The following is a 15,791-nucleotide window of genomic DNA, read 5'->3' as shown; positions in this document are numbered from 1 at the left end:
GGCACAAATTAAAATTAATCGAGTTTCGATATGAATACCGAATCGCGTGAGTATGTATGGAAATTCTACACTTTATTTCCATGTGGGGATGGTATGGACCTTTGTTTAATTTTTAACATGGGACTAAGACCAAGAAGCAATCACTTGGAGCATTTCTTTAGATTTGGAATATAGTTTCTTTTAGTATTGTACTTGGTTTTTGGACTTAATAATACATGATTAAGTAATCACTTGGTTGGTGTTCAATTATTTGAGAAGGAAAATGGAATTTACTTTTACAAGTTAATGTAAAAACATTTAACTATATCAACATAGTTCAATCGTAGTAGCAGATTACACATCTTATTTTCTGTCTCGAGTAGCATGAGACACATGAAATACCGTATGCATCTAGGCTAAATACTCCGATCAACGATACCCCATTGATCGAATTATTTATCCACATACCATTACAAGACGGTTACCATCTATCATACAGCGTTTTAACTTTAATTTCCTTTTTCAAGATGCTTAGTGGCTTCATATAGCATATTGCATAAACCTCATCTTAGATTGTTACCACTAGAAAACATGAACAATCATCACAAGCAGTCGGTACCAATAACAACAATAACATATCTAGTGTAATTCTACAAATAAAATCTGAGGAGGGTGGCCTATACGTAGCCTTACCCTCTACGATGTAAAGGTAGAGATACAGTTCCCGATAGACATTACAAGCAGTGGTACAACAATTAAACTTTCAGTACATTCATGAAGAGTAAAGGTCCTTAATTAGACGTACAAAACCACACCTATATACAGATTAAGAAGAAGTACATGCTCAAAAAGTTCAAGCTTATGTAGTTGAGCAGTTCTTTTTATGCATCGCAGCTCAAACTGTCGATGAATCAAGACTCGATATTTATTGAAAGCAGGGGAAAAAGATAAGTTACAAAAAGCTCTAACATAAAGCTCACATAACTTCTTCCATAGCAGCTGTGGCAGCTTCAGGATGGTAATGAAGTATTTCCGTCCACATCATGTCCCTTATCGTCTCTTCTCCCAAGTCCTCGTCTATGTCAAGGTTGATAGGAACCTGCGCTGGGGGATCAGTGTTCGGATCATACAAAGGAGACATGTATGGGTGTTGAAGTGCTTCCATAACACTAATTCTTTTGGAAGGGTCAAACACAAGCATCCTCTGCAGGAGATCAATCGCCAATGGATGAGCTTGGGGATAGAGGCGGGAAAATGGTGTTCCAGGAGAGTATGGAAGTGATTTGATGTACTTCCTCGCCTTTGGATTGTCGATAAATTCTAAATCTTCTTCCCTTTGGCTACCAAGGATGTTGATAATCAATTTCAGTTGGTTAAGGCATTCAGTACCTGGAAAGACAGGTTTCCTCCCTAAGAGCTCCGCAAAAATGCAACCAACAGACCATACATCAATGGATGTTCCGTAGTTGTCACAGCAAAGGAGAAGTTCCGGTGCCCTGTACCAGCGTGTAACAACATATTCAGTCATAAACTGGTCCTTCCCACTGCTTGTACGTGCAAGCCCGAAATCACATATTTTCAGATCACAGTTCGCGTTGATGAGCAGGTTCCCGGGCTTCAAGTCACGATGAAGAATATTCGCTGAATGGAGATACTTTAGACCTCGAAGCAACTGCACACAAATCAGATCGGCTTCAGCAGTGATAACAGTTAAATCAGCAAGTCTGTACAGTATGCATGCAAATTAGATATCTCACTTCTGTTTAGTTTTATTATCTTTTTAGCTCCTTTTTTCAGTTCTTAGAAGTTGCAGTTTGAGCATTCCTCCTTTATGTGATTTTTAAAGAAAAAGGAAAGCATCCTTGGTCTAGAAATCACCATCAGATGACGATGTCCATTACACAGCATGTTTAGGCGTCATGCCGTCATCAGATAATGACATCCATTACATGACATTTTAGGCGTGCGGGGACAAAATATGAAGGGTAAAGCCATTTCCCATAAAGATGTGTCACACTTCTGGATAACTAGCAAAATTGTATTCTATAAACAGAAACCAAATTAGACACGGGAAAACCATATCCAACTAAACCGAGGTCCCAAGCTTATTAATGGTGGATTTTGGAAAAGGGGCAAAGACAGCATTCTAGAAAATGGATTAGACAAATTTGCACGAGTTGATGGATCAACCAACAAGGAAATCATGATCAATGTAGGAGTATGTTGCTTGGACTCTTCAAAAATGCCAACAGGTGCATGTCGGATCCTCCTAAGTAATGCATTTTGGAGGATCCGACACAGTTGGAGCAGCATTATTGAAGAGTCCAAGCAACATAAGGACGTGTTTTGACTTCTTGACGGTGTGAAGGAGGAAAAACTCCTAAAGTGAAGCTGCACAACACTTCAGCACAGTCTTGTCTTGAAGAGAGAAACTGGGGAAACACGGATAATATGCCGATTTTAAAGTGGTGGCTTAATTTTGACCTGGATGAGGATATGAGCATCTGAAAAACTAGCACAAGCTGAAAATAAGAGCTCATCAAGATAACAACTTTACGAATTCTTAAATTGATGGCCAACTATAATAATTTCATTTCATTTAGAAAGAAAATGGAAATATTAGGATAATCATAAAAACAGAGAGATACTATAGGCTGAATTGATTCAAGTGGTAAGTTCATGCTGTCACACAGATTTCACACATATTTAACCCAAAGCAAGAAAAGGAAAAGGTATGTCTGCATATAGGTTCATAGTTCCACGAAGTTCTTCACAGAGACATTTTACTAAGGAACTAATTCTTTCCGGTATTGAAAAAAGATGCTGCAAGATGCATATCACTTCAGATAAGATGTAAATTCGAATTTTCCTTTATTCTTTTTACAATCCACAAGACCACAACAAGTGAAAAATAATCTTCCAGGCATATACAATGAGAAAGACCACTAAATTCCCAAAACAAAATGTGCATCAATATACTTTTATAAGAATTAAGCTGTACAATGGATTGGTTTACATAAGAATGGAAAAAGTGATATCCAAATATACAACTTCTAGACTTCATTGAAAATAAAATATACTTCTTTTAGTGAACCTAACATCAAGATTCAAAGTGCAAGTTGTTCCATAATACTTAGCTTGCTGTCCGATGGAGAGAGTAGGTATTTTGAGGAAGGAAAGGATGACATGCAGGGGGTAGAAACTAGAAAGGAGTAGAATGTAAGTATCAAAGAGTTTGATGGGCTTGTAGAGAGCAGAAAACATGTCATAACCTCCTGTTTTAGCAGATAGTAATAATCTGATACACAACAACTAGTTAGATATCAAGGCTTATGTTGATATAAGTAGTGTCTGAATGCAGCCATTTATCAAATTCAACAAAGATATTGAGAAGTTCTCATATGACGAAGACAATTTAGTGCATACTATAGTATTTCGTTTAATATTATTAAAAATATTCATTAGTGACATAACCAACCATAGCATCCAGGTAGAGCACCAGTTCTCAAAACAATCTCATCCAAATGGCAAGGGTTCGATCCAGAATGATTTTTGATTTATCTAACAATAATATGATATAGTCAACCCAACTGATCTGGGCAAATATCTAGTTCTTGTTACATTATTATTCTTTAATAAGAGACGAGAAGTGCTAGTTTAGCAAGTAGAGCCAACTTTATGTATTGAAGTAGACTCATAACTTACAGCAGCTATATATGTGTGATCACAAACATGATTCCGCTTCCTACTACTTCCTATCGAAGGATGATTTGATATTGCCTATTCCACCAAAGTAGAGACTAAATGAGACCGGAACCTGTATAAAGCATTATCTCTTGCACTAACTGCAGATATCTGCTTAAATTTCAGTAATAATGCAAAACCTTCCAAGAAAAAAGTTATAAAGCCTGCTCACGCAATATCAAGATTAAACTTGAGAACCATGTTCTATGCATAAGTTTAATCAGATTGGTTCATAATCTGCAAAAAAAAGGTACTCTCCAGGCTAATTTTTACAAACGCCTGTTATACTGAATATAAAGCATGGTATCAACTATCAAGTGTTTCAATTTGTCGTTCTGAATATTGAAAAGACTAAGTCAAAAAAGGGATGGTAGAATGATGATACATGGGTCGTACTTCATTCTTGTTCAAGCTTTATCCCCCTTCAGCTGGCAATTATTGCTATATATCATTCTATGGTTGAATGAATTGAGGAAGTTAGCCTACTTTGTGTTATTTCGATATTTTTCACTTTATCACTTGACAAAGTTTCATAAATATATAGTAAACAGGAAGGAGAATAGTACAGAATCATTTTCACAGCGGCTCCACTGTTGATTGAAAACAGTAGGAAATGAGCATACTTCGTAAATACATAGATGCTATGTAAATCTTGAGCTTCTATTGTGCTTGAACATGGACATTGAAACAACAAATCATGTATCTTTTAAATCATTTTGGTAAGGAGCACAAAGAACATGTAATGTACATAGATGCCTATTTATGGACCTAGACAACAACCAGCTTACTTAAAAACAAGATAGATGCACCTTTACAGATGTTGAAAACAACTTAAAAACTAGGATGACCACAATTTAACAAAACATACACCTATCTAGCAATGGATGGAAGTTATCTTTCCCCTTCTTCAGTAGACAGCCTTCATAGAATCAAAATTTTATCTAAGACAAATTGCGCATCACTAATTTACTATGATATTGACATTGGATTTCCAAGCAGAGAAGATAGCGCCTCCATGATTGTCATTTACATGGACAACATTCACTGACCAAATGATTTAGAACATAAAAATGCACAATATTCACATAAAAACAGAAAAGATGTTGGCGCACTCTTCTACTAATCTTAAAGGCCACTTGGTAATTTATGCAACTGATTTGATGGCAGAGCTATTAAGTACAGAAGATCATAAAAGATAAACAAAGGAAAGAAGATCAGGAGGCAGCCAAATAGCATCCATTGAATAGATTTTGGCTCGCATCACTAACAATTATTAATTCCACGGGATACATGCTACCTCCCACCAGCACCTGAAATAAGCACCTAGTGTTTTTGTCTCTGCTTAGATTTGAACCTAAGACCTCATGGTTCTTCTCGCACTTCATTGACCACTAGGCCATACCCTTGGATGCACAGCAGTAACCATATTACTATACTCCTACTAAAACCACCACCTTCCTTGGATGACTGAAGCGTAAAATGTATCACTATTGTGCAAGTCAGAACACAAAAGTCAAGGTCTATGAATTGTACACTCGTTATGGTATACCTCACTATAATTGTAAGACGAAGACAATCACGTTGATGATCGATGAAAGAATATTCCCTTCAAGCATAGAGGTCAGAGCAGGAATTTATGTTTAAGATAGAAAGAGAGTAGTCAAATTTAGTTTGTTTTTTTTAAAAAAAAAAAAAAACAGAACCAAAGAGACAACTGCATAATGGAGCTGCTAACTATCATACAATTGTTTGTGAGCATAGATAGCGCTCTCCATCGGAAGTACCTGGAATAGGAAATACTGGCAATGATCATTCGTGAGTGTTTGAGAGGATTTGACTATTTGATGTAAATCTGTATCCATTAGTTCATATACCAGATAAACATCTTTGAAACTTCGCCTGTGGATTGGCATCATAACATCTTTCAGAGCAATCACATTTTCATGTCTTAGATGGCGAAGGAGCTTTAGTTCACGCAATGTCCTGAGAGCATCAACACGATTCTCAAAAGCATTGTTTATTTTCTTGATTGCAACCTTCTCATTGGATTCCCTGTTAACAGAAGAACAAACAATTCCATATGCCCCTCGCCCAATAGGCTTAATAGGTACATATTTAGTATCAATTTCAAAAAGGGATTGCCACATGGAATAGTAATGCTTCCCTGGGGACCTTATCCCATTTGGTGGCTCAACTGGAGTTGCCATATTCCTGAAATTATGCCATAGTAAGTTAGAAACTATTTTACGCATAATCTTTTAGGAAATAAATGATATACAGTATTCTGTTACAAAAATATTAATCACTTATAAACTCCAAAAAAAAATGTGCATACAACCTGATGACAAAAACTTGCGAGCAAACTGAAGTTCTAGATAAACAATCCAACTCAAACGAACTAAATTTTACTGGTTGGTCGAAAACTTTGCACCGCAACCTCCCTAATTTCTGAAGCCTACCATGCTTCACAAGCCCGACTTTGCTCACAATAGTTTGAATGTGCCTGAGCACTACACATCATCTATATGCTTATCAAAATGAGCAATTGTGTTTGAACTGGAATGTACAATTTGCAAATAACAATCCTTAAAATCATTCCCAACTAATAGATTTCCCTCATAGCAGAGCACAACCTATTGCAGACCTAAACTAATAAACTGTCTCCTCTTTAACAACTTTAGCTTGTAGATAAGGTAGTCCAATCAATTCAATACCAGCAAGATCGTTAAAAGTTCTTACCTCAAAGACACCTTATTGATTAATGTCACACTTCAACACTTCCATTAACACAAGGATAATTTCCAATTCCAACAACATTTTTCCTGAAGTAGTTCTGTTTCTGCGCCAAGGGTCTATCGAAAATAACCTCTCTATACCTCCCAAGGTAGGATTAAGGTCTGCACACACTACTCCCCCTTCACCCAAGGTATGTTATTGTAATCAAAATGGATCAATTATGACAAAGATAGAAGCTTTCTACATAAAGATAAACAAGAAAGTAAATGTTGCTGACCATATCAAATTCTCTATATCAAGTAAACTAAATAAAGTACACTCAAAAGAACAAAGAAAGCTTTATATAGCAAATAATTGAAAATACATGATGCATCATTTCACTGATCTCACAAAACAAAAATGGAAACAAAGAAACTATATATAAAATAATTAAAAAAAAACAAAAAAAAAACTCACCTTTAAATTTATACTCTGCTTATAACCCAAACTCACTCTTCACTGCAAAAAGCTCATCTTCAACAACCCCATCTCATAAAAATCCAAACATTTTACAAAATTTCTACCCAATTCAGCTTCAGAAACTAAATAAAACCCCTTTTCAAGAAAACCCCATCTCATCAAAATCCAAACTTTTTAGAAAATCCCTGTTCAATTCAGCTTCAGCTTTACAAATAAAACCCCATTTACATTCAAGTCGGGTCGAGCAAAACAAGTACTCTGGCTGAAATTAAACCCTAATTAGGTCACCTAGAAAGTAGATTCGTTCTGAAAATACCTAAACAACAATCAGATCGAGAAAGATCCAGATTAATTAACCTCACATTTCTTTGTTTTCTTCATAAATTTCAGGGAAAAAATTGATGATAACATATTATAAATATCTGTGTCAACCCAAAAAAAAAAAAAAAAGATTTTTGGTATATTCTATTTCTCTCTCTCACACACACTAACTGTTGATCCGTTATCTTGTCGTGATCAGAGTGTAAATTGTCTCATACAGAGTGATGAAGTAAACTATACTTTAAAAATAGCATATAATTCATATTATTATTTTTTTGTATTTTTAAGAGATACTTTATAAACATGCTTCCAAAGATAAAGTGACAAATTTAGAATTTATTTTTGTTAATAAAAATATACATATTATAAGTGAATCATGTGAAAAGTAAGTGGCCAACTCCGTTTAGAAATGAATTAATTTTTGTTAGAATGGAGTGGAAGTGCTCTTATTTATTTTTTTAGAGTTGAAAAACTATATTATATATACTTGTTGAAATAAAAAAGACAGGTCTTCCTTAATAACAGGCAAATAAGTTGGAAATAAGAGAAAATAAGATAAATATATTTTTGTTTAGAACCCTCAATTTTGAATGATAGTATATACATTTAATCTTCATAATCATATACTAAACTTAAAGAATAAAAAAGAAATGAGTAATTTTGATCATGGAATTAAGATCAAATTATTTATATCCCTCACTCTAATTTACGATTTTGATCATAAATTTAAGATTTAAATATTAAAAAATTTATATTCAATTATTTATTTGGCTCTGAAATTTGATTAGACTTCCACTGAAAAAAAAATCAAAAGTAGAAATACACGTTCAAATACAATTTCAAAAATCTCAAAAGTTTAAATTTTAAGTTTTAACTTTAAAATTTATGATCAAACATGAGCTAATGAAATAGTTCGACATTCTTCTTGTCGGTTTGTTTGAAGTTATTTTGGGCTTTTGAGGCCCTATCAAATGTCAACAAGGCCCATATGCGTTAGTAAAGCAAGCCCACTAGTCAATTTACAAATGGGCTTTACTCATAAATTGTGTCAAATTCTATCATTTGGATTTCCTCAGTTGGCCATAGAGTAGGTATCACACTCCTATCAAAAATAACACAATTGTTATTACCCTATAGAAAGTTTATTCATAAAATTAACCGGATCGGTATTCGGGTTCCGTAAACTAAAGTCTCGATATAAATCAAGAAGAAAAATAAGAAAAAAACTATTATTAAGGTGTTAGATGCTCTTAATGGTGTCAGGTTTTTTGGTTGAAATTCGTGAGACTTCGACTCAAAACAGACAATATCATATCATGTCAAGAGTGGAATATATACCATTATATATTACTAAAATTTGAAGTTCAAAATGGACCTAGGCAGGTTAATGAGTTCTAGTTGAGCCCTCACCCAAAGCCCAATTATATGGGCCTTAAACCTTGGATTAATGGGTTATATAGCTTGGACTTTGGTACCAGATAGCACTTAGCACTAGGACTAGGAATTAGCATAAAATATTTTGTATATTGTTGATATATCATAAAGGGATATTAATTGATTTGGTGCTATATACTTTTTTAAGCTATAGTATGAATTTTAATATAGTTGAAGAGACATAATGATCCTCTCTTTATAGTTCAGAATATTTTGGAGAAAGATGAGTGAACCAATTCAGAATATATCAAATTCTTAATGGAAGTTTAGTCAAAATCATATCTTATTCCAATATTCCCAAGCTTTGAACTTAGAAAAAAGAGGTTATTCTTTTTGTTATTATTATTATTTTTTACCTCTAAAGTAAAAATTAAAATAAAAAGGGTTATTTTCTTTTCAAAAAAGTAGTAGCAAGTTGGAAAATTGGACCATTTCTTTTGAGCTCATATACTGGCATATTCAACAGTAGTACCTTATTTTTGTCATCATTTTCTGTTTTTCGTGGGCCTTGTGGCTGCTATTATCTTACGTCCGTTTTCTGTTTCAATTTACGTAACATATTTTTTATTTTAGTTTACTTCAAAAAAAAATATATTATGTTCTTTATATTAAAAAGAATTTGACTTTAGAATTTATCTTTTATTGTTAATGAATCGATTCATTGCCGCACAAATGTCTAAGATTAGTAATTTAGTATGAGTATATATTTCTAAAAGTTGTTTTTGTTTTGAGTTAAATTGTTGCCACATAAATTAAAACAAAAGAAGTCACTAGTGATGTCTTTGTTCAAGCTAGTTACATTGATACTTTGATTGAAGTAGTGAGAAATGAAAAAATAATTCTAATATTTTCGTAAGAAAAAAAATTAGAAAATTTCTCACTATTTCAAGGACAATTTGTTTTTCACTATGCGTTTTCAATTGATTCAATAAAAAATGAGTGAAAAAAACATTTATCATAACATAGAAAAACTTTATATTTAATAGTGAATAACTGTATATTAATTAATTTGGACATTGGTTATAGGGAGCTCTTGATTATATAGTAATTATATACTGAATATACATGGGTAACATATTAGTTAAATTTTGTATAAGAATAAAATAAAAAATAAACGTAGATATTTTCTGTTGTGAGATATATTGAATTGAGTATGACCTGAAAATTTATCTTTTATTAAATATTTTTTAATATATAAGGCTCAAACTTCAAGATCTCTAGCTAAAAAAATTTAATTCTATTCGATGCACCATATTTTTTCGTGATATTAATCATTGTGGTCAAGAACAATATGTTATAACTAAGGAGTATTTCTTTTTTTTTTCTTTCATGAATGCACTACTTTGGTATTATCTAATGTAGTCAAACATATTGAAATTATATAATGTCTTTTCATATAGTTTCTAGTTCCTTCTTGCATCTTATACCACCAAAAAAAAAGGATTTTTTTTTCTGAATAAAACAGAAATTAAATATAAAATCAGGTGAGGTCAATATCATTAAAGATTTGCGCCTATGTTTTCCCTCAAGATTTTCTTCTTTGTTCTTATTTGGAATTAACTTGTCACGTATCTATTTTTCAAAGTGGACATTAATATAACAATGATATCCTAGACACCATGACTAAAAATTGTATGTGTTATTTTAAAAAATTCTAAACTAATAAATTTTAAATTTTAAATATATCTATACGATAATAAATCATAAAAAAATGTAGTGGGAAAACTTTTTGGATAGAGAGAGATTAAATAAATTTGTGTAAGCTTAGCCAACAGATAATATTGACTATTGAACTAGGATAAAATTCCTTTTGCCACTTCATGTAATTAAAAATAAAAAGATAACTTTATTTTAAATTTGACAAAAATAAGGAAGAAAAAAGGACCGAAAGGGGCAGACCTAATAAATAATCAATCGAACACAACATGAACTCATCATGAAAATGTGTTCGTCGTACTAATCAGGCTGAAGTTCAACTAATTTGAATTTTTATCGATTTAGAAATAAAAATAATTTCATATTCAGAATTGAAACTTCAAATCTTTGATTAAAAAGAAAGAAATATTTATTATGCTACAATTTTTTTCGATAGTAATTGTGACTAATAGCATGCTACAATACAATATTTTTTAATTAAAGTATAACATATATGTATAACTTGTGGTTTACACATTAGATTTGCACTCCATCAGCAAAGTCACTAGCTAGCCATCATATATGTAGAAACCTAGATTGCTTACTCATTACATAATTCAATTATGGATAAATATATATGACTCATTAATCATATACATAACAATTAGGACATATATAGCCACAAATTTTTATATATAATTATTATGTGCAATATTCTAAGTTGGTATAATTTGAATTTACAAGTACCTACTTCTTAGTGGATTATGTTGAGTTTAAATATACTCTATATTTGACATGGCTCACTAAGCAAATCTCTATTTTTAGGTCACCATTTAGATGATTTTTTTTTTCAAAAAAAAAAAAAAGTGTAAAGATAGCCCTTGCGATCACCCTTTGTGATAATGTCAAATTTGAATCTAATATTTATTCGTATATTACTCAACTTTACAAATAAAATATAAAAGTAATATCTTTTTGAAGTAATATCTTCTTGTAATGAACGTTTACGAATAACTTATAAACTTTTAAATTATTATCTAACGCCTTCTCATTTAGATCTTCAATTTACTCAAAAAAAATATATATATATTTAAACTAAAATCTAAAAAGGTCTATAAGTTAAAACAGAAATAGGAACTTTACGAAACATATCTCAAAAAAGGGACAAACCATGAAAAATATTGTATATAATTTTATTTTATTTTTAACCTTATGTGATGAAGATAGAAAAGGTGTGGTGGGGGTGGGGGGGATATGGGAAGCACATGTAAATTCCATAAAAGTATGCAAACAATAGTAAAAAATTTCAAAAGGGTTAACCCACATAGCAAGACTAATGAGAGCTTCATTTTTTCTTTTCTTTATGTTGTAGTCTTACTCTTGGGGAATCTCTTATATATACTTCCCTCTCTTTTGCAACAAAAATTTTATTAGTGGCATTTATTTTTAATTGTTGCTAAATATCTATTTTTTGTGATAATTGTCGCTTTTTATATGTCTCTAAAGTCTTTAGCAGTATTTATTTTAATGACACTTAACTAATGTCGGTAAAGACTTTAACACTATTTATTAGTGTCAATATTTAATGCCGCTAAAAGTTATTTTTGTTGTAGTGTCTTTATCATCTAGTGTCACATATAATATCTTTTTTTCCTCGCAAACCACACTGCAACAAAAACAACTTTTAGCGGCAATATATATATATATATATATATATATATATTAAGAAAGAGCAATAAAACTCTTACTAGCATTAATTAAATATTATTGGATTCAGTGTCGCTATAGGCTTTAGAGACATTTATAAAGAACATTAAGAACACTAAAATATATTTTTAGTGAAAATTAAGCTATTACTGTTAATTGATTGCCGCTAAAAATCATTTTTTAGCGTAGTGCCACCCTCTAAACCACCCCAAACCCCAACAACCATATCCAACCATAGATCTTTAACTGTAGTTCCATTTTATAAAGCTCTATATATCCTTTACTTCTTCTCCAAAAACCTTAGTCATTCCAATTAGAACTATCTCTCCATATTACTTAAAAAAAAAAAAAAACATGTTAGGCTCAATAGATCTACCAGATTGTGTTTATTCAAAAGAGCCTACTTTCATAAGTCCAATTAGTCCAACACCAAATCACACCCTTTATTTATCAAATCTTGATGATCAAATGTTCCTTAGATTTTCAATTAAGTATCTTTATATTTTTACTAAGTCCATAAATTTGGAGAAACTTAAATATTCACTATCAAGAGTTTTAGTGGATTATTATCCTTTAGCAGGGAGACTATTAAAATGTCCACAAAATAATCATAAACTTCAAGTGGATTGTAATGGAAAAGGTGCTATTTTTGCTGAAGCATTTTTGGATTTAAGTGCTGATGAACTTCTTGTGGTTTCTAATAAACCTGATAAATCTTGGAGAAAATTATTATATAAAGATGAAGCTCAAAGTTTCTTGGATATTCCTCCTCTAGTTGTGCAGGTAAGTTTCTGAGTTTAAGTTCTGTACGTTGATTATCATATTATCTAACAAAAAAAGTGAAACATAATGTTTATATATTAAAAACATATAGAGTACAAATATTATTAATATCGCTCTTCTTTCTTTCCATACGAACATGAAGTACACTATCAACTTACTTGCGTGATTCTACTCTATATTTTTGCACTTTGTCTATGTTTATAAGTTAGTAGATTTTTTTTTAATTTAATTTTTGAAATATCTTGATACGGTTACATGGTTCGACTTAGCTAGTTAGAGTTTTCACATTTTTAATTAGAACAAGTGAACATTACTTAAAGATGTAACATTAAGAATATGTGCTATTGATTGATATTATGGCTAAAGGTTAAATTTGTATTTCAATATGACTTTCTTGTGTGTGATGTTCCCAAGACAACATGTATGGTTCCCTTTTCACCATCATCTCACATTTTCTTCTAATCTTACCCATTAACACTAATATAAAGGTTTACATGCTTTAATTTGATTTGATAATCAACTTTGGTCAAGTTCTTTGTATATTCAAATAGTATTAACTAGGGAAAATAGTGAAACATATACCCCATTATGCACTTAATTACTAAAATATTTTTATGCTCACTTTATCAAGTGTACCTAAATTAATATTTCGAACAGATAGTATCGAATGACAAACATAACATGTGAAGACACATCAAAAAGTGAAAGTAAGCTTTTAAATTTATATGTTCTGAATTCTAAAAAGATTTAAATAAACTAAATTTTCAACACATATAAAATTTGACTAAAAACTACTATATTTTATCGAATTCATACTAAAACCTTACATATCAAAGATGATTAACTATATATATAACGTTTAACAATTGATTCGTGTTAGGGTTCATATGTGAAGTAACGATATAACTACCTTTGTATTTTGAGTAGCATTGCTAGTAGAAGCAAAGAGGGAACACACGAATCTTTATTATCGAAAAATTATATTGTATTATAAATCTAAACTATGTTTGAAAAATTATATTTTAATGAACAATTCTTTGAATGCACAATGGAAAATGACTTAAAGTCATGACCCTACTCCCTCATTCAATGGCTTTCTCCCTTTTGTTTCTTTTACTTTATTTTATTTGTTCTTTTTAATTTTATTTTAGCTTAATATTTTTATATTAAAATGACAAAAATACCCCTTCGTAACCACATTTGTTTCCCGTTACAGGTAACAAATCTCCGTTGTGGGGGCATGATCCTCTGCACCGCAATCAACCATTGTCTATGTGACGGCATCGGGACCGCTCAATTTTTACATGCATGGGCCCATTATACCGTGGACCCCACAGTCAATTTATCAATCAAACCGTTCCACTCTCGCCACGTGTTAAAACCCCATGATCCGACACAAATAACCTCTATACATCCTGCATTTACGAAAATACCCCTTGATGATCAAAATCCCCAATTTGACCTCAACCTTCACCAATATTTACAATCACAACCTGTTACCCCTACTTCTATTACCTTTTCACAGTCCCAAATTCTACACTTGAAAAGACAATGTTCTCCCTCGGTAAAATCCACGAGCTTCGAAGTCCTAGCATCTCACACGTGGCGGTGTTGGGTAAAATCATTGGATTTACCGTCTTCTGTTAACGTTAAATTATTATTTTCCGTTAACATTAGGAAGACGGTAAAACCAGAATTACCACAAGGGTATTATGGGAATGGATTTGTGCTAGGGTGCGCCGAGGCACCAGTTAAGCAAGTGGTGAATGGTAACTTACAAGACACGGTAAAATTAGTGCAACATGCTAAGTCTGAATTAACGAGCGATACGGTAAAATCAATCGTCGATTTATTAGAGGATAAAACCGTAAAAACGGATTTATCGACTAGTTTGGTAATTTCACAATGGTCAAGATTGAGCTTAGAAGAGGTAAATTTTGGAGAAGGTAAACCAATTCAAATGGGTCCATTAACAAGTGATATTTACTGCTTGTTTTTACCGTCATTGGGTGAAATTGATGGAATTAGAGTATTGGTTTCTGTGCCAGAAAATGTTGTGAAGAAATTTGAATATTATATGAAGGAACTTTGGGAGGTAAATGATGTTAATGGAGATATTATCAAAGGACATCTTCAATATGAAAATCAAAAAATGATTTCTGCTTGAATTTAATTATTTAGGAAAAGAAGTATATTTTAGTTTCTAATTTTGATTTTCCTTTTTCTTTTTTTTTTATGTGTTTTCATGTAATGTGTATTACAAGAAATTGTGAATGCAATAATATTTGAAATTTTTTTATGGTAATTATAAATTACAGACCTTTACAAACTTGTAAATGCTATAACCTATAACTATAAACTAAACTAAAATAAATAGTCTAAAAAGACTAAAACTAAAACTAAAACTATAATCAAATAACTACATTGTGAACCCCTTACTTTAATATTCAGATTTTGCGTATACAGTAAAAACTAGTAAAACGGCCTAGTGTGAAGTTGGTAGAGTACTAATAATTTGATATAGTTATAGTGTCTATTATACATTAAGTTATTAATATTTAATAATTATGAAGGGTAAAATAATAAATTATTACTGTCTTATTGAGTTATCGATTTACCCAATAATAAAAATCGATATCGAACCAATCACCCAATAATTTTTTTTATAAATCCATTAAAAGTTCCAATTACTCAATAACATTTTTCTCGTTCAATTTATTGGTCAATTTGATTTTTGCTCACCCTATTATCATCCCCTTCTCATCCACCCCTAATAATATTTTGCTAAATTAATTATACATTTTTTTGGATAGTATTTTTTTTAATTTACTTACTCTTACCAAAAACTTAGCGTGAAATATGTGAGGCATAGATGAGGGTCATTTGTGACCTATTAAACTTTCGATGATGCTATTTCTTTTCTTGGTTATTTTATATATAGTACTAACATATATTTCCTTGTGGAATGGAACAAGGTATATAAGATCGTTTAG

The 15,791-nt window shown here is 31.6% G+C and overlaps 2 protein-coding genes across 2 annotated transcripts; one reads left to right on the top strand and one right to left on the bottom strand.

Moving 5' to 3' along the window:
* Positions 1 to 865: 865 nt before the first annotated feature.
* On the bottom strand, positions 866 to 6,951 carry MPK9 (mitogen-activated protein kinase 9). Its single transcript, NM_001246832.1, is given in 3 exon segments — positions 866 to 1,651; positions 5,508 to 5,934; positions 6,916 to 6,951. Coding segments are annotated over 2 exon segments (1,119 nt in total). The 5' UTR covers positions 5,931 to 5,934; positions 6,916 to 6,951; the 3' UTR covers positions 866 to 955.
* Positions 6,952 to 12,310: 5,359 nt separating this feature from the next.
* Positions 12,311 to 15,096, top strand: LOC101244866 (alcohol acyltransferase 9). Its single transcript, XM_004238246.5, has 2 exons — positions 12,311 to 12,798; positions 14,015 to 15,096. Exons 1-2 carry the CDS (start codon positions 12,370 to 12,372, stop codon positions 14,963 to 14,965), a joined length of 1,380 nt encoding a protein of 459 aa, XP_004238294.2. The 5' UTR covers positions 12,311 to 12,369; the 3' UTR covers positions 14,966 to 15,096.
* Positions 15,097 to 15,791: the final 695 nt, after the last annotated feature.

Source organism: Solanum lycopersicum, chromosome 4 (assembly GCF_036512215.1).
Source record: "Solanum lycopersicum chromosome 4, SLM_r2.1".
In the NCBI taxonomy this organism is placed as follows: Eukaryota; Viridiplantae; Streptophyta; class Magnoliopsida; order Solanales; family Solanaceae; genus Solanum; species Solanum lycopersicum.
This window is presented reverse-complemented; position numbering and strand designations above follow the sequence as displayed.